Genomic DNA, 20,846 nt, shown 5'->3' with positions numbered 1-20,846 from the left:
TATGTCCTAGAACCGTTAACAATGAACCTTCATCAGATAATCAATCAAAAAAAAACAACTGACAATCTTTGTTTCATCAATACAGATAAATTAATGAATGGGAAGTACTGCCAATACGTAGCTACTTAATTTCGTCTTTTTTTTTCCTTTTCCAAGTGATTGACTCAAGTCGAACCTTTAATGATTCGCCTCAACACAAAACTGAAGCTAGAACCTAAATAAAATCAAATGAAGGTATCTTTCCATGTCACTTATTGGTGTCTTTTTTTTAATTAGTCTTACTAAGCCGTGTAAATTGATGGAGAATAAATGAAATTTACCTAATGGTACATCCGACAACAAACAATGACCTCATAGATGTTGAGGAAATCCCACAAGGTTAATATTATATGGTCATTCATAAAATAATAACGGGGAACATCTATAAAAGCTCCTGACCTTGAACATTATTTTTAAAGAAATAAATAAATGGCTGTGCCATTGAAATCATGAATGAAAGGTCAACCCTATAATCTATTTATGTATGTAGAGACATGAGTCATCAACTTTCTTTTGCGCTTTGATTATTATGGTTGGCCAATGGTATACCAAACCGTGTAAAAATAAAGAATTTGTTGAGTTAGGTTTGATATTATTATCTATGTTAAATGTAATAATAAGTATTCAACATTTTCATTTAAAGAGTATGCATATTTTCAAGTAAATGCGTGGCTTTACAGTCACAAAAATGATAAATATACAAAAAATACAAAGGTTTAAACCCTGTTGCTCGAACCAAGGAGGGAGAAAGAAATTAAATTGAAAATGGTCAAAATTAATTGAGAAAATCAAAAAATTATTCAGAAAATACTTCTACATAGATACTAATAATTATAATATAAATGTTCCGTTGTTCTCGAAAAAGATCCTGATAATTCTAATTGTCTTGGATTCTTCACAATATATAAATCTGGTTAAGAAAGGTATCCAAAAGTCTCATCATAGCAACCCCCCACCACCCAAAAAAAAAATACTCTTATTATTGGCTAACCTTAGTTTATCACTATGATTTTTTAAAAAAATATATTGTGTTATAAACTTCAAATAACATACCACCATATATGCATAAAAATATTGTAGAGATGAGAAGTTCATTTTTTATTTACTTCAAAAAATTTCTAAATCGAAATTTGCGAAAAAAATTACGAAAAACTTTTTTTCACTAATTTTGAAAAAAAAAAAAATTATATAGCATTTATTGCAATTCGAAGGAGAAGTATAAGCCTACCAATATTTTTTCATGCTTGCAAAAACAAAAAAATTATGAAGAATAATGTTGGTGTAAAAATATATCTCGATAAGTGCTTTATTTTTGCAAATACTACAAAAAATATGTTATAAAATGCTCCGGAAATTCAAAATACTTTATTTTATAATTGCAGTTAAAAATTTTAATTCCAAAATGTACTGTTTTATAGCATTTATTTAAAATTGATGTTTGATGAAAATATCAGAGAAAAAAGAGAAAAATATTGAAGAAAGTTGAAAAATTATTCAGAAAATGACAGATAATTTAGTTAAATATCAATTTTTATCAATCAAATTAATTTGCAAACGAATTTCTAGACAAATTTCTACAAACTTTATTTAACTTATTAATCCAATATTTCATTGGAAGGTCATTTTTTTGCACCTGAAAAAACCCGAAATTCCAATTTTCACCGATTCCTTTTTTGCTTATAACTTTTTTGATTTTGAATAAGTTTAGAAAATGTATTTATTCCGTATAGTTGTTTTTTGAAACGCCAATCCCTTTTTAATTTAAAATTGACCCCCCTATTTGTGTTTGATTTAAGATTATTTTCCTTGCATATGGTCTTAAAATAGATTTATATATATGTTGTGTTGCAACGTCTGTAAGAGTTGTAAACTCTATAAGTACATTGTAAAGGTTCCAATTTTCTTCGTTTTAAAATGCATAAATAATAATTTATAATTAAAACATTGTTCATTCTAATTACTAAATATACATTGATACTATCATTTGATTTTGATCTATTAAAACTATCCAGTAGTAATTTATAACTGTGGACATTTCAACTTTATAATGTGCCAAAGAATACATACGTATATCTGAGAAAATTTGTATAATATATCAATCATCCATTTAAAATTATTCATCTCCTTTTTGGTTGCAACTTGCATACAAATATACCTATATTGCAATTGAAAGGACGTTCTTTGTTGTTATTATATTATGTAATGTTTTATACAATTTATCATATGTATATATAAAATAGAGTTTGTGTTTCTGTCCTTTATGGGTGACAAGACCGTTGAACATAGCAAGGTAAAATCTTGCATAGGTGTCTCTTTTGAACCTGGTCAACCTAAGACGGGGTCCCGATTTTCGGGGGTGGGGTCATATAAGAGGGGCTTATTCTAAACCCAAAATAAATAAAAAAGTTTATTGAAGCTCAAATAGACAAGATACAGGGATTTAGTTATAAATTTAAAAGTATCTGGCGTCTCACAAAATAGCTAAATTTAAATTTATTCATAATCAAAAAAGTTAGGGGCAAAAAGAAAAAGGTGAAAATTACGTTTTTTTTAGGTACAAAAAAATGGATTTTTAATAAAATAAGTTCGTTTGCATATAAATTTTACATATAAAAATCTCTCATTTTATTTCATAACTTTTGCAATATTTTTAAAAACAACCAGTTGTCGATGGTTATTTTTTCGACGACATTCTTTTCTATAACGTTTTTGTTTTTGCAAGTACGATAAATTATTGGTAGGTTTGTGTTTCTCTTTAAAATGTCAATCATTGAGTTTTAATCCTTTTTTTCTATTTTCTTTGCAAATTTCGATTTGGCAATTTTTTGAATAAATTAAGAAATTGACTTCTCATTAAGCCCATTTTTTTATGTATATATGTTGGTATGTTATTTGAATTTTATAAAACAATATTTTTTTAAATTCATAATAATATATATTTTATAATGTTTTCCCACGGGGAAGGGGTCTAAACATTAAGAAAAAATAATATTGACCAAACTGAGTACTGATTAGTTAAATTTCTATATTCACTCAAAAAGGACAGAAAAAAAACAACTATTAAAAGAAGAGTTAATGTATCAAAGAGGAGAAACCACATTTTTGGCTCGAATACAAAACTAATCATATGTAACACCGAGTCAAGGAATTAACTTTCACTTAATATGACAGTTATTTTTGAGATCGGGCTGTCTCCAAACTAAGTTTTTTAAAAGATTTGGTCATGCTGAAAATAGTTTTTTTTTTTAATTATTATTTTTTTGTTAAAGCTTTTATGTAGTACTTATAAGTTTGTCTATTTTATAATATCAATCACGACGTTATCTACTAAATTTTTTAATTATTATTTTTGATTATAAACTGTCGATTTGTATATTACTCTTGCTTCCACTTTTTAAGGTTCTAAAAGTTGATTAACTTAATTTGAATTAGTTCTTGTTATACTGTGAACAATTCCTTGCTTTCCTCAAAGAATACTCCAACAGTTGGGAACAATGAGTTAAATAGCTACAAACTAATTTTGGGCCTTTATAACTTCCTCAACCAAGTTGAATGTTTTGTTTTCACTTCGATCTGTTTATATGGAGGATTATGGGAAAAGTTACGGACTAATTTTGGTAAAACTTAGGTGGAATTTCTTTTCTATTATTCTACTTTCTTTGACTTAAATCCATATGGAATAATATAGATCACAAAATGATTTTCAAATTTTTGAACTCATTAACATTGTATGTATATTATCAAGACTCAGATATTAGTATATAAACATTTTTAATTACAATGGTTAAAAAATACCGATATTCACTGTACATTTAAAATTAACTGATAAGTAATTACACATACAAATCTTTGGAAAAGAATTAAAAAGACTCAATTTCATAAGGATCTTTAAATACAGATGTACATTGCAGTGGTGTCTCCAGGGAGGAGGAATGAGTTAGCTCCCTACCTTATAGACCTTATGGTCTATAAAAAACCAAATCACCCCCCTCTCCTAAATAAAATAATCCTGCGGACACTCCTGCAAACCCATAGTCATATATTTATAAAATACTATTTTTATTGAACAAATTATCATGTACATATATCAAAGATAAAGTAACCGGACTCTCACAAAATTAAGGCAGCATAAGATAAGGGTATACTGGTCGTCCATGAAGTCTATTGAGACATTAAGTCTGCTGTGTGATAATAGCAAGAAACTAGGAGGTAATTTCCACTCTGGACATACTGTAGAGATGAAGTGCTAACTTTTTTGATCCCACAGATGATGTCCCCTATCCTTATCATGTTCATACGTTTTTCACTCCTTTTTCACTGTTCTTAACTTCAGTTATTCTTTTTTAAGATAATTTTTTCTTATGATTTAAAATCAGAAGGCAAAATGATTAAGCTCATTTTTTTTTTTTTTTTTTTTTTTTTTTGCAATATCACATTTTGATGTCTCAGATTGTGATGAAGCTTCACTTGGAAAAAATATTCCTTACCATATTTTTGGATATATTGTTTATTTCATTTTAAGAAAAGAGGAGCCAATGATTGTTGCAGTGGTATGCTCAGATCATCAAAGGATTTAACCATTTCAATAGATGAAATTTATTTTGATTTGTTTTAGGATAAAGTCAATAGAGGGGTACTAGTACCAAGTCATTCTATGTTTCTCACAGTTGCCCTCATCTATAACGTTCTCAAAATCATATTTGATAGGGATGTTGTAAGATAAAGTTTCCTCCCATAAAAGAGTATTGACATTAATTTAGGTATGGCTACACTGGAGGAAATGCTAATTACTCAAGACATGTGACATGGATTATCTGCACAAAGTGAGATAAAGGTCGTGGTTTTTAGACTTATTTGAAATTAATTGTTTCAAAATGTTTTATTTATTTTCAAAAAATGATGTAAATAAAAATTAAAAAATACATTTTTTTTAAAAATCAATAAGGACTTAAAAAAGCATTTTAATAATTTTTGTATTTTTGATTGGTTTTCTAATTTGTCAATTATAATAAAACTTTCTGGGTATATTATATTTGTATCTTTATTAATGGATATGTCATTCAGCTTCTTAATAACGCTCGTATCTTTAGATGTTTTTGAAAATTGATTATGATACAATAATTTTATTTAAACATTTTTAAAAAACTTTATTTACTTCAGTCTCCTTGAAAATTGTCATTATACATATTTCTAATTGGAATAAATTAAAGCTCATTGTATTGTGGTACAAATTTGAATTAAGTTTCAAAAAATGCTACAGAGTACATATTCGTACGTGAGACTAGATTTGTAGAAAAAAAATCCTTTAAAAAAAGTGCCTATTTATCTAGTACTAAACTCCCTGTACATCTGATAATGATAAAAAAGACGAGGAAATATAGAGAAAACACGATAAAAAGGCATTAAAATTGAATAATTCAAGTTTTATTATAATTATATCCACAGTGTTTCATTACAAAATTATTTTTACTCCATTTCGATTCTAAATTTTATCTTTTTCGTTCATATTTATTATTTTCTTCCATTATAACAGTGTAGCTGTCGTTTCTCACTTATTTCATGCATGAACGAGAAATCCATGAGTCTTGTCTTCCTATATTGCTTTGTCTCTATAAATGTACACTTATTGTGTTGTTGTGTGTGAAGTTGACAATAAAAATAATTCGTTTGTGTTGTAGAACAAGAATGAATATAACAATCATTTTATAGACAAGAATTTCTCTTGTTGCAACTAATGAAGCCCAACCAAAGAAATATTATAGTCGTAGCATCATCTAGACATTGTTACTATAAACATTAAGAATACAACCTAGATTAATATCTAAGCTGTTCTTACAGAAAAAACTTTTTCTCAAAGGTGATTCAATATCTGAATCACATCGATATGAACTAGTTTTTCTTGTTTCTGAGCCACTAATTTCCATGATAATATATTAAATGTATATATGATATGATGACGACAATATTCTTACAACTCATTGAGGGGTCATATTCCAAAATGATTGTAGAGTCAAACACAAGATGTGTGTTTGTATGTTAGAAGAAGGGAGGGACGCACTCAAATGACGTTCCTTGCCAATACATAGTACATATTTAATATTAAAATAAAACTCTCTATAGATAGAGGAAGTTATTTGAAAAGTAATAGAAAAATAGTTCGTTTTTAATTTTTAAAAAGTGAAAACGTGATTATGAATCCACGAATCATCTCTGGGGTCTTCCTTCTGATCTTCTTGGCTGATGTCCAAGGGAAAATATGTTGGAAGGAATGCACTGGTAATAAATGATTAGCTCCTGTATCTGAGAAACAAATAATTGATTTATGTTCATTAGAAATGGGTATCATATCCTCAGCTGATATAGATGGCTGCCATCGTCGATCTGGAAGAGATGGCCGAACTCCGAGGTTTCGTTGCAAGGGAATTGATGGTCCGCCTTGTACTGTAATAAGGGGTGAAACAGTACATCTTAATTTGGAATTCCGTCCAAGTAAGTTAATATTTAGGGTCTGAATAATGATAATATCCCTTTTAATTGAGAGTCATCCACCATTCACTCAAATCAGTCCTCTATACGGGGTTACCTCATTAATACTAAAATATACATTGTATTTTGTTGTCTTTTTTTATTTTTGGCTTCTTTTCCTATTATCAGTGTTTTGAAGGTTGATTAGTCGATTTCAAATTAGCTCTTGTTAAGATGTGAATAATTACTTACTATTTTTTTTAAAATAATCGTACATTTGGGAGCAATGATGTCATTGGCTTGCTACCAACTAATTTTGAGTATTTTATTACGTTTGTTTTTGTAGGAATAGTTGCAAGATACAATAAAAGTAACAATGTGTAGTAGGTACAGAATATGCATGATGTACACGTATGTATGGCCAGGCTACCGCGTTAGATCTGTAGATGGATGAGTAATTACTTCTCCTTGGGCAAAACAAAAGATAAAATTGAGTAGGATCTACTTATATACTTATATATGGGGTTAATTGACTGATGTTATCATCAAATAAGTTCTGTATTTATATCCTTGTAAATTGATTGATGGATTGATTATTGCCTATTAACTATAAGCAAATATTTGTACTCTTGGATCACCGTTCTAACTCTAAGTAAATCAGTCTTATTTGTATGTAAATACATGCCTACTTAAATATGCTACAACAACATACAGACCTATAAATCTGTTTGAAGAGCAACTAATTGGAAATATTCATCTCTGTAAATATACATAGGTTACGTTCATACATATATGTGCCTCCATTAAACTTGTTTTCATTCTTTTCAAACTTTGTAATATAATTTGTAATCGATCCTCAATTCCACTCCGAGTCCAACAAAGACTTACACTTATAATTCCTCAACAAATTCTCATTATTGTTTCTCATAACTTAATATGTCGGGTCTTTTGTTTTTCATGACTTTACATTAAAACTTAATAAATATTATTGTTTTTAGAGAATAGGATGTTTTTAAATTAATTTGAGGGGTTGGGGATCCCTCTCTAGCATTAATGAGCACACGCACTTTATACTTAATACATTTAATATAAAGAATGTTCCCTCTTGAATAATTAAATAATAATGACAACTTTGGAAAATAAATAAAAAACCTTGTTCAGGTTGTAACTACCAAAAGTCTCGCGCTCGTCTATGTTCATTTTTTTACAATGCATCCCTATTATGAGTCCTTGTAATATAACCCAAATTTTCTAATGCGTTCTAAAATGCATCATTTTCTAGGCTGGGAAAAAGTCATTATACTGTGAGTCAAAGTCGAGTATCACAATTTTTCGCAAATCTGGGTCCAAGTCATTGACATTCAGATCAAGTCCAGTTGCAAGACTTCAAAATATGAACTCAAGTCGAGTTGCAACTCGTGTCCCAGACTCCACCTCTTCATTATTCTTAATTTAGGCCTAATCGAAGTATTTATTTTGCACACAAATATTGGATCGTGTTTGATGTTCGAAATTGATTAATGGTGGCGTTACTGGTTTATATCTATTATTACGTTTGTTCCAAAGATTGTTCGATGGAATGACTTTTACTTCCAATTACAACGTGTCTTTAAGATTTGGGACGGGATCGGACGGAATGTCAAGATTTTTGGACCACTTCATCCCTACATTTTTTGATTGACACATATTCCTTACTCAAGTGTTTTCCTTGCATAAATTACAAATTATGTATGTATTTCTGCTTAAAGAATAAGACTCCATACATACTTCACATGTGTATATTAATTACTTTATCAAGATATGGAATTGACTTTTTCATATTCAGAATTAGCCATAAGTAATTGTTTTTTCAATAATATTTGTTTTGCAGAAATTTTTTGCAGTTTTTATCATCATCATAAACTAACTCATCCATGGTATCACAGCTTCTACAATGATTCACGCTCTAAAGACTATACACATTTATGCTCTATACTATTTACTTCTGCAGTGTTAAATCTGGAGAGAAACACAGATAATCATTAATAAAAGAGTCCGCTTGTGAGATCAAAGGATTGTCAACCATTCTCAAATAACAACTTTTTGAGTTATTGACTTTCCTTGAAAATGCTTTGTTATTTTTGGATCAGGACTAATTCTAAAAGGATAATTTAACCTGGAGTAATGAGGATAACTCTTTTGTATGTTGACTGTGATATTTGAGTGCATATTTTCAAGTAATTGAGTTGGTAAGAAGTAGAAATTTTATAATAACTGTCAGGTCTTGGCTTACAATATCTACCGGATGTAATATCACTGAAGGTAGGTATGTTCATTCCATAAGAATTAGCCAAAAGAACCTTTCGAATGAAGTAAATGAAGATAAACTTAATAATATGTAATACAAGTTTATGCGGCATTAAATTTATCCTAATAGCCATTCCATAAGTGAATCGTCAGTCTTGAGAAAATGACATGATAAGTCAATTAGTTATCACCTTTTAAATAAAAGGATCTCTCTTATGTGTACATACATAAACTATTTCATTTTTTTTATCTACATACATATATTTACTTACTGCGGGAGTCCTAGCATTGCTTGGAGTTATTGGTTAAACAGAAAATTTTCCAAGGCCTTTGTATGGTAGATTGGACAAAGTTCCCTTTTTCTTAACAATCATTAATTATGTCCAAGTTTTAATTTAAGAGTGTATTTAGAAATTATTATTTAAAATTAATATTTTTTTAAATATATTAAAAATTCCAACCACAAACATTAAAGGACTTCTTTTAAAACAATATTTTCAGTACTTCCGTCTTGCATTAAGATATTTTTTTATTAGCAACATTGTAGCACCCAGAGTATAACTTAGTATGGCTTTATATATATGTATTTTAGTAGTACACTCTGATCTTTAGCTACACACATGACACACTCGTTGCTATATTTTATTTCTTAGATTAAGTAGTCACGACGTTCTAAAATATGAAGCACCCACTCAAAAGTGGCTCATCTGCAGACAAAGTTTGTATGCGCAAATCTCATATATACATAAATTATATAATACTAAGTAGATAGCTCTTAAGTTGAATCAATATTACTTTTTTAAGACTTATTGACAGCAAATAGCAAGTATTTTTGCTATTTATTTTTACAAAATAGTAGATTTTTCAGTCAATTCAATCCAATTGTATCTCATTGTCAAATAATGAAATGTCTTAATGCCTCCCTATGGGCTCATCCATGAAATTCTAGATACATAGTATCTAGAATTCCATGACATATCTCACATACTTGAGAGCCCAAATATAATAAACCAAAAAAACAAACTCAGATATTCTATATTCTCAATTTTATGTTTTTGGCACCTCAAGGATCAACAAGATTATACAAGTAGTTTTTTCCTGTTTATTTTAATTGTGAGACGTAGAAAACCACGTATTATTTTTGAACGTCACATATGTATTACGTAATTCGCCACGTTTTAGATTTCCTTAAAATAGTAAGATTAACCAAAAACATAAAACCTTGATCAATGTATGTACATCGATGTAGGAAATATATATGTTACCATACTGGAAAAATGCAATACAATGTGTCTAAATATGTATTAATAATACCTACGTATACTTATATTTGTATTTGATTTTAGGTGTTCTATCTCTTGGTATTTCCGTATCAATCCCAAGAATTATAATTGTTATTGAAGCACTTTGCTTTGTATTTAAATATGTTTTGTTTTTCTTCGATTGAATAGTAGAGAGAATATGTATGAGAGTATGCCCAAGAAATCTATAAATAAACTCCAAAATAGAAATATTTTCCTGTATAATTTATATATACGCAAAAAAGAGTGTCCTTAATTTGGGACATGCAAACAGTCCCACCGGGCCCCTGTCCAGTATTAGAGTGATGCAACTTTCACAAGAAAGGCTATGTGTAAACTTGTTATTTGTAGAGGCTTATTTCATTTAAAAAATTAGATTTTTGTTCGGGGAACTTATTGGATCTTGTATATTTTTAAGAAAACAACTTTCGGATTTTTTTTTACGATTTTGCACCCTCTTTGAAATATTTTTAGATGCCTTTCCGGGATGAGATTACACTTGTAGTATATTTGGCTACCAATAAAATATTCGCATCAGAGTATCCATGGACCCTTTAGCCCCTACTATTCGACCACTGCCTGTTATTGGTCCTTGAAAAACATACCATATTTTAAAATGCCATCAGCATACGTATGTAGGAGTTCGACTTGTTTAGATGATATTAAATATTCATCATAGTACCTTGTATACTTTTTTCATTTTTATTTTCGTATAAAGGAATTATCACTTTTTTTTTTCTAAGTTAAAATAAAATATTTAAATCTTAACATTGGTGACCCCGACGTGATATCATGCCTCCTTAAAAATCACATTCTCATAGTCAAGACCATGCAGACAATGTCCCTCAGATCGAACAAAAGTACGTAGCGGAAGATGTCAGCAACTTAACTCTTATCGTAGCAGAACTACGTCTTCCCAAATTCTCGGCGATTGATCCGGAAAATTGGTTTCAAAGAATTGAGCTGGATTTTTTTGATGGCTTCAGCATTACCTGGTGAAGTTTTTAGGTCTATTCCTATTTTAAAAATTGACACTGGTAACCTCTAGCTTTTTAGCCTCGGCCTCTTTCAACGACACAACAGAAATATTTTACGTTTGATAGGGAATTATTAAGTGTTAAAGAAAGCATCAAACCTTTTCTATGGGGTTTGGATGGGCAAGTTTTTAAAGTTTTCACGGACCACAAACCTTTAGTCACTTCGATTGACATTCGAATCACTCTTGGGCACCAAGACAGTTCCATACTTTTGCATTCATAGCCGAACTCAATTGTGATATCTAACACCTTTATGGAAAATTAAATCATACTGCAGACATTCTTTCTAGAAGTATAAATAACATCACAATAGGCCCAACCTTCATTGAAGATATAATTGAGGATCAAAAGAAACAGGACCCTAATTTACTTAAGTTTAAAATTAAACCTTCTTTTAAATACATTGCAGGAACCCTACTTGCTGGTTTTGTCAATGTTGACAAATTCTGAGTGGCTGTGTCATCTCCAGAATTGCGTCAAAGAATCGTTTATTCTGTACACTAGGACAATCATCCAGGATTCAAAGAAATGTTAAGGAGGATTTCACTTTTTTATGCCTGGCCTAATTTGCGAAGAGACGTCAGAAACTTCACTAGAGAGTGTTTACCAAACCTTTCAGAACATAAAAACCAACGTTGTCTTTCAATCCCCCATCTGAAAGACTTTCCTTTATTCATGCAGACATAATCTGTCCATTCTCACTAATTCAGGGACAGCGCTATGTCCGAAATATTATGGATCGTCTCATAAGGTGGACAGAAGTGATACCTATTCCAGATATAACCTCCAAGACAATAGTCAATAATTTTTGAGTGGTTGGATTTCGAGGTTTGGAGTTCCAGAAACCATTGTGTCTGACAGAGGAACGCAGTTCACAAGTTCATTATGGATGGGTGTTTGCAGGACACTTGGAATTGCAAGCAACAACATAACCTCGTATCATCCAGAGTCCAATGTACTCATAGAACGTTTCCACAGATCGTTTAAGACCAGGCTAGTAGCACGAATGCTGGAAGAAAAAGAAGATTGGATCAATGTACTACATGTATATCCTTACATTTATTTGATCGATAAACAAAACACACTCACATTCTACAGATCATGGCCAGTTTTCTTCAGGGGTAACAGAAAGAAATCTTCTTTAGTATAAACATTTTCAAAGTCAAAAAATCCAGAGGAAAATACTTTCAATTTTCAGATCTATGAATTTGGTACAACCGTTGGCATAAGAGACCCCTATATTTATTTATTTTCAAACTAAAGGAAATTTTCACCAATTACGTTTTGAGTTTTGCTGTATATAAATGTTTAAATTAAATACACTGTACACGGGCAATTCCACAAAACACAATTCATAAATGGTTATTTTTCGGAAACTAATATCTCCTTATTATGATTAAAAAATAAGTTTATCAGTATGAATGTAGGAAAAATTGTCACTTTATTTAGTTTTCCTTGATGTATATCACAAACATCTAAGAAGTTGAAGTTCCCACTAATGTATATAATAAACATATTTTTGATCTACGAAATAATAATATTTTTAGTTTTTAGTGAGCCCTCTTGAGACTAAAATACTCAAGACAGAAACAAAATGTCAATTCGGTCTTGGAACATCACATCATATAAAATTTCATTTTCTCAAACTCTTAGTACTATTCTTTCATTCCCAAGGAGAAAACACGAATTGATATAAGTATTGAGTAATTAGATGTGAGTGTGTTTATGAAAAAATGGAAAATAACACTGAAGATTTCATGGGGAAATATTTTCTTCAATATTAAAGCCAAATTTGTGTTTTAGCCGACGCTTAATAACTCCGGGCACTGCCGAATACTACCGATAGTAGTATATGACTGTCAACACTAAAGTAAGCCAGAAGGAGTTTCCCCAAATTGAGTCTGGATCAGGTTAATAGAGTTACAAGGTTATATAATAACCTTTTCCGACAGATGTTTGACTTCCACCACACTTTTTAATAGAGACGGCATAGCGTATAACGTATAACTGTTAACAAAAGTACCTATATATCACCTTTCTTGACTGATACTGTTAGAGTACCGCTTTTATACTCTATGACGTCAAAATCTGTATGTCTTACCTACCAGTCGGTACTGTACATCAAATTGAAAAGTATAGCGAGCCTGATTACATGAGGGTCTAACATTGTATTTCTATTAACCTAGGTCTGGATTACATCTGTATTCTCTGACTCATTATGTTCCATTTCTTTTTAATAAAATATTTTGATTAATCTTTTGGAGACAACGCAAAATAAGCTTAACAGTAGCAAAAATGTATAAATCAATAATATTAATAATAGTTAGTTGGATACATCAAATTGTTGAATTTATGAAGTAAAAAATAAATGTATATTTCTCTTTTTTTTTAAATAATTAATCAAAAAAAAAAAAAAAAAAAAAAGTTGTGTTGATGTATCACATGTATTAGTAAAGATTGAGAAGCTATTAAATATATGTACGAAGGATATCCAAGGATGTTATAGGAAGTAAAATAATAAACTGCGAATTTTTCGTTTTCATAATTTTTGTTTAAAATTACTTTTGCGTTGGCACGGCCATATATATCTTTACATTTTTCGACAATTTTTTATTTATTATTATTATAATAATTATTTTTAGATTATATCTAAATTATAATGATGGCACAACAATAGACAGGAAATATATCAAAATGGTTCTTTTGCACAGTTTTGTATAACAAGTATTTCTTTCATGTTAAAATAAGTCATTTGATTATTTATTAATATAGATTAGGTCGTCCAATTAAAAGGAATGTTTTTATTGTCTGTTATGAACTACATAACGTACATTTATTTTTCAATGCTCCCCTAAGAAATAAATAAATAGATATTGTAGTTTGAGCGTTTGTATACATCTGCGACGCTGAACTCACTAACAATATAGATTTGAGTCTTTTAGTTACAATGCCTAAGAAACCGGGGGCCTTATATGTAAGGTGAGTGTCCTTATTTTAGGGTGGAAATCTATTTCTCCATAGACTAGAATAAGGTTGGGGTTTAATTGGAGTCATAGACGTAGAAAACGGTTGTAGCAGTCCCACAATAATTTAAAAATTAAAATTATTTAAGGAAATGATAAAAGATACTTAATATAAAATTGTTCAAAATTGAAAACAAAGATACAAAAGTTTTTCTTTTTAAACAATATTTTTAGTACTTTTATCGTGTTTTAAGATGTATAAACCTATATTACTATCAAATAAGCATCCAAAAAGATTTAATTTTTTAACTTATTATATCATGATGTACTGAATTTCAGATGCGTTTGTTGTTACATTTTAAAAAAGGTCAAGTAGAAACGCAGTTTAAAATATTAAATAATATTAAAAACATGGACTATACGCCAGCAGCATTTTATGTCCAAATGCCCCCCCCCCCTCCCCTTGGTCCATGGAACGGACAGGCTCATACTAGTAATGATATACAAATTAATTAAACGCCTCATGGATAACATAATCTCATTTTTTACCTTGGTCAAACAACACACAAAAATATTGTTAGCGTTATTTTTTATATATATTCATTGTCATTTAGCTTCTAGTCGTAGAATAATTTCATGGCTAACTTATTCATTTAGCATGCAAATTTTAAGTTGAAACTTTGTTTCATTACGTCGTTAACCTTTACAATATCTTGTAACGCAGGGGTGTTGATAGATTTTATCATTGGGGGAGCCCCAAAATTATCGACATTGTTATATAAATAGGTTTATTATATATACGAGGGTGGTATGAAAAGTTTCTGATTTTTTTTGTTTTTTTTTCTTCAACATAGTCTCCTTGTAGCTCTAAACACTTCTCCCAGTGATGCTATCATATTTAATATGGGATGACCTCTTTTCCAATCCCTGGTTATAAAAATGTTAAATAGTCACGTGACAGTTCATTATTCTATAAAATTGTGAAATATTGAATTGTCAAATCCATTGAAGACTGGATTAACTTCTGTAGTTTTGTATGTGCCCATTTTGAAACTATGACGGAAAGCTCCCATTGACTTTGTGAACTTTTCTTTAATAGAATATTTTGATATTTAGTAGAACTTAAGACCTGTATTTTACTAATTTTATGGTATTCAAGTCAGTGTATAAATTCCACAATGGTAGATATATTTATAAGTCGTCTTTGAATATAATAATATATTATATTATTACATTTATAAATTGAAAGTGGGAAAATTGAATTTTATAGGATCCCTCCCAAGAAATTGAATTTTTTCCAATATTGCAAACTGGTTTAAACGATTGAACTTTTTATTATATAAATTTTAAAACGATGGTCATTTTTGATATAAAAACGATAGGAATACTCCAAATCCTTGTTAAATATATTTTTAATTAAAAATTTTTTTTTTTAATTTCTTTGACCATATAAAATATTTTTTTTGTAGGACAACAAATTATAAAACTTTAATTTTATACTTATATCTTAGATCGTGTTCTCAAAAATGTGACTCAAGCAGCCTATTGGGAATCATCATTTGGAATGGATATTCCTTGGGCTGGCTTAGCAACAAATGCTTGTACATTCATGGTGAATAATGAAGGCTGTAAGGAGGGTGATCAAATGGCTTATCAAAGCTTTTCGTATCCCATATTTATCAATGAAATGTATCCTCCGGTACGTATTTAATTACATGTTTACTAGTGTTGGGTTTTAATCTAAAATCTTAGACCAGTCACTTAGATCGTTATATTTTTTGTTGGATGGAACTCATTTGGCCTTTTATGTAAGTTCAGTTTGTAAAGGTCACATAGAAAGATTCGGTCCAACAAATAAAAAATCGGTCACCTTTTGAAATTAGGTCTAGACTTATGATATGGATGAATGGTTGAGGACGTCATGTGTGACTTATATGACTAAGCTATGACGTATTACTCAATTGATGTACTTGTTCCAAATTGTTTTTGTACTCTTTGTTTTATAAAATAATGAACACATCAACAATTGTTGACTAAATACAAAATTTAATTGCTCCTTGTATGGGACTGAGAAAAATCGCTTCATAAAGTGAGGCGGTCCACAATTTGAAATAGATTAGATTTGAGATCCCAGTTTCTATTCAAATATTGATGCAAATAGGTCCAGAAATATAATTATCCCTACATATGACGCCATACAAATCATATTTGATACTTAAGATTTGGAATCTTCGATTTGAGTAGCTTGACAATTTTTTGACTCAAAAATGCCATGGATCATTAAATTTAAAAAGTATTTAAGTTTGACTGATTTTTGTCCCCAGTAATGGAAGATTATAATTTTGACAAAGCAATAACCTAAAGTTATTGTCTATATGGTTATTACTCAGCCGGAAGGAGGGAAGAGAAAATCGGCTTCAACGAGTTACAACACAGATGTTTAAATACATTCATATTATGATCCTGCATTAACGGTATTTAATAACGAAAGAGAAAGTGGAACAAATCTGTAATTGTATGTTAGTACTGAGTATTTTCTTCTTTTTTGTGTTCATTTAACGATCAATAACTCATGAAGTTAATAAAGTATTTAATAGGCACTTCAACATAAGTTAAGTCATTAACAATTTTTGCATGAGTGATTGTATGCCTACTCTACCTTGGAATTTTGAACATTCATTTAAAAGTAATTTACTAAATTGTTGTTCTTATTAATGCGCATTTTAGTTATGGATCTACTTTGGAATTTATTTTACTCGCCTCATAATATTATGGAATTAAAGAAAGAAAAAATGTCCAAAAATATAATGTTCAATATGCCCCATAACCCCATAACGTTATATGTTTACAACACTGGAAGGTCATAATTAAGAAATTTGATGTTTTTCTGTTTAATGACTGTTTTATGACCTTCCACACAAAACAAGATATTATGATTTTTCTTAAAATTGAGAGTATTCGTATTCTTCGACGAATAATTATCGTCAATTTCTTTCTATGTACAAATTAATTTTTTATTCCTTTGGTAAATTGTACTTAATATAATCATAATTGATCTTCACAATAAAAGAAAGTGACATTGATAGATTTGATTTGAAAAGACATATTGGAACCAATATGACGCACTTAAATCAAATATAATGGACTCAATGCCCTAACGATTGATTGAAATATGTTTATGAAACATTGGGATGTATGTACGAGTACATATGAAGCAAAAATTAATAAATTGGAATTGTCTCTTTTTCTTTATTTTTGTTCAAGATTGCTTTTTATTTTAATACATCACATATTAACAACATACAGTCTAATATTTCATGGACATATTTTGATCAATTATAGACTTTCTATATATATATATATATATATTTTTAATGATTTTAGTTACCAAAGTATTCATTTGATTCATAATACCCAAAATTTGTCTTATTTTAAATTTCAATTAAAATCTATCAATTTCTAAATTCTTCAATATGACAATGAATTTTGGTTACTTCAAGTGGGATTTGCACTACCTCTAAAGGGTCTATAATTTCTTGATTGAGAATGATTATAACTCAACGAAAAATACAAATTGCTTTAATGTTGATATTTATAAATATAAATTCATCGTTATTATTTTTATATTTATTTAGGGAACTTATAATCTCCGATGGGAGTTTACCTCACGGAATGAAAAGGGGATGGAGGACTCTCTTAGCTGTTTTCGATATGTGATTCGCATTGTCTAAAGAACAACAGTAATAATTATTCAAAAGACAATCAGGGATATCATATCATATTATGTTGATGAACTCTGTTAGAAACGTTTTATCCATCTACGATTCCTTCTCGATCTATAAACAGAATATCTAGAAAAAAAGTCATTTTTGTTCTTAAAATATATATATATATTTATTTCACAATAAAAAACAATAGTAGATGATTAATTTGTACATTTCTATACTTTCAAAAATAAATTTCTAAAAGCATTCATAGGGATAGAATTTGTTAACCCATATGTTCACCAGAAGAATGATATCGTCTACTCCCACCAGGGTAGGAAAAATTCCTTCTTTCTGAAAATCTTTGGAAGGAAGGGCTACCATCCACAATCTGTGTCCCTGTTCTTGGTATCAAATTTTTCCCTACAACTCCTCCAAGATAGGATCTTTTTTGTCTTGATCTTTGATAGGATGGAGTCTTTCGCCGTCTTCGTTGTTTTTCATAGTGGAAGGGTGCTGATGGTTCAAGAAAGAGTCTATTGGACCAAAATCCGGATCCTGCGCCAGGATAAGGTGGCCATTTACCTCCAGTTAATGAAGTTCTTTGTCCCGAAAGTCCACCACATCCAAGACAGTCTCCTTTAGAATTATGGATCAAAGTGAAGAATAGGGTCAATAATACACTTATCCCATAGTTCTTCATTTCCTTTTTTGCTAGAAGAAAATATGTATTTTAAAAAATAACAACATAGGTAATCATTAAAATGATAAATAGATTAACATAAAATATTAAAAAGAATAAATTTTCTGTCTTTTTTTTTTAGATTAAAAAATCAACTACTGACACGTAAAATTGTATTTGGAACTTTTTGTAATGATCAATATGTGGAGCTTGTCTACACTTTGAGAGGAAAATATAAAGTGAGAAGGCATGTATTTTTTCAAATTACTTTTTTAAAACGTATCTATGGGTCAGCGTCAAAAGCGGAAGATACGCAAAGAACTTTCATGGGACATGAGTACAAAGAGAACAAGTAAATTTGGGTCTCAATAGTAGAAAAAACATAGAGAAATTTTGAGGTAAGTATACAGGAATCTATGTAATTAAAAACCTTCTGCTCAGTTTAATTCAGATTTGTTCTTCAATACTGAGTAATTCCTCATAAAAACATTGATGCGATGATTTTCCACCAGTAATTTATATTCAATCGAAAATCATCACGGAGGATCTTATCATCATGCTGAGCAAGGATTTTATAAATGGAATTAGATAGTAATAATGATCAATAGTTATTTAAGAGAGCTGATTCTTTCAGGGTCGCTTTCAGAAAAGCACATTTTTAATTTATAGTAATAGGGCATCATCAAACTCAAAAAAAAGTATGTATCCACAATCTGGCGCAGATGTACCAAGTTGTATTAATAAACAAATAAGTATATAAATTACTAATAATAAACGCAGGATGGCGCCACTATCCTCTAGTATGTAAAGAAAATACTAACTAAGAAATAAACCATTAGGCCTGTTCAAATTTCAACTTTTTTTTTCAAACTTTTTAATATTTGACTTTTTCCTGTTCTTCAAGATCTATAAAAACTAAATATACTAGTCATTTGGATTTTGAACCACGTTTATGCCTGCCACATTGGGTTTTTAAATTTATTGTTAGTGACTCTAAAAAAAACTTGATTTTTTTAAAATTCTTTTGATTGTAGCTTCGCAATGGCTTTTCATATAGCATTGATATGGGAATCAAATCAAAGCCAATAAACTGTACTTCAATTTGTTTATATATGTTTTTAACCCTTTATTTGTGCCCATGCGTAAATTTTACTTAAGATATTTGAAAATGCGTGCTTTTTATATTTTTTCCTCGGTCTTTTTATGTACTCTCCTACTTTATTATTATCTTGACGTATACGTATACAAAAATAGAAAAAATATTTTTTTCCTTGAACAAAGCTAATAACTCTATACTAAAAAGCAATACAATGTACAATACTAGAAATACATTAATTCTTAATGGCTTAAATTAGACTTATGCACGATTAAAACATAAAAATATGCTTAAAAAATCCAAGATAGAATATACGAACGAAGCGCCCAAGACCGTGGCTAAGGAAGGATTGACGACCAAGGAGTTATTGCTGAGTGTTTGATATAATTAACAGGGATAAACTTACTATAAGATGCTACCCCTATGGTCAAACCCTCAATTCTGCCCTCTATGAACAACTCGACCTCTTGAAACTGGTGATCCAACAGAAGCGGCCAGCACTGGTGAATAGGGGAGGATTAGTGTTTCATCAAAACAACGTTAGACTGCATACATACTTGATGACGCACCAGAAGCTCCGGGAGATTGGATGATGTTGTGTATGACAATACCTGGATAAATATATATAATTAATATCGTATACTCAACGCCGAAGTGATGAGGGGACCAGAAGCACGGGACTGCAACGTGAGGAACTTAGGAAAGGAAGGAACAAGAAGAAGGGGACGGGAGGAAAGAAAGTAATACTCTGGTAAAGGGTTAAAACAGAACTGTATTCTGATAATAAAATATAATACATTAAAAGAGAATACTTAAAATATGAGATCAACATTAGCTTTACATGTATATTCAACAGATGGGAAGTTACTATGCATCCACCCCTAATGTTCAGAAATGGCACCAAGTGACTGCCATCTGTTCCTGTAGATGCTAAATGCGCTGGGGGTACAAATTTGGACTCAATAGAGGCCTGTGAAAATTGTTTACCTGAGTTTTTTTGATAATAGGGACAAGAGATTGTATAAAAAGGTATTATGAGGTTAAATTCTCGTTGACAAGAAGTTGTCGAACAGCAGCATGTTGGTATGTATCTTGGCACCCTTTTTTATAAAGATATAGTGTAGGTTTGTCCGGCGTTGTCCAGGACATTAAGAAATTAAGACCGCAAAATTGTAAGAATAGTTCTTGCTGTATGTTTAATGGAGTTTAATGTTTAAGGTTTGGAGAAGAAAAAATATTGAAGATAAACTATCGTTTTAAAAAGTGGACAAAT

General features: G+C 30.0%; 1 protein-coding gene and 1 long non-coding RNA gene across 3 annotated transcripts; one reads left to right on the top strand and one right to left on the bottom strand.

Annotated features, from left to right (window-relative positions):
- The first annotated feature begins 6,069 nt into the window (after positions 1 to 6,069).
- On the top strand, positions 6,070 to 18,062 carry LOC121117789 (uncharacterized). Its single transcript, XM_040712283.2, has 4 exons — positions 6,070 to 6,315; positions 6,373 to 6,528; positions 15,603 to 15,790; positions 17,727 to 18,062. Exons 1-4 carry the CDS (start codon positions 6,231 to 6,233, stop codon positions 17,820 to 17,822), a joined length of 525 nt encoding a protein of 174 aa, XP_040568217.1. The 5' UTR covers positions 6,070 to 6,230; the 3' UTR covers positions 17,823 to 18,062.
- On the bottom strand, positions 17,958 to 20,839 carry LOC121117790 (uncharacterized). 2 transcript variants are annotated; one of them, XR_011780141.1, is made up of 3 exons: positions 20,131 to 20,839; positions 18,641 to 20,073; positions 17,958 to 18,509 (listed from the first exon to the last, which is right to left on the bottom strand). It is a non-coding gene; the product is annotated as an uncharacterized lncRNA (long non-coding RNA). The 2 variants fall into 2 exon arrangements; XR_011780140.1 differs by having other exon boundaries at positions 18,641 to 20,839.
- Positions 20,840 to 20,846: the final 7 nt, after the last annotated feature.

This window comes from Lepeophtheirus salmonis, chromosome 5 (genome assembly GCF_016086655.4).
Source record: "Lepeophtheirus salmonis chromosome 5, UVic_Lsal_1.4, whole genome shotgun sequence".
NCBI lineage: Eukaryota > Metazoa > Arthropoda > Copepoda > Siphonostomatoida > Caligidae > Lepeophtheirus > Lepeophtheirus salmonis.
The sequence above is the reverse complement of the archived record's forward strand: the minus strand, read 5'-3'. Positions and strand labels throughout refer to the sequence as shown.

Bases quoted from the DNA above. Each gene is read 5' to 3' on its own strand.
- LOC121117789 (XM_040712283.2), top strand. From the start codon at position 6,231: ATGAATCCACGAATCATCTCTGGGGTCTTCCTTCTGATCTTCTTGGCT. The intron at 6,316-6,372 runs GTAATAAATGAT...TATGTTCATTAG, and splicing joins ATGTTGGAAGGAATGCACTG to AAATGGGTATCATATCCTCA. The intron at 6,529-15,602 runs GTAAGTTAATAT...CTTATATCTTAG, and splicing joins TAATTTGGAATTCCGTCCAA to ATCGTGTTCTCAAAAATGTG.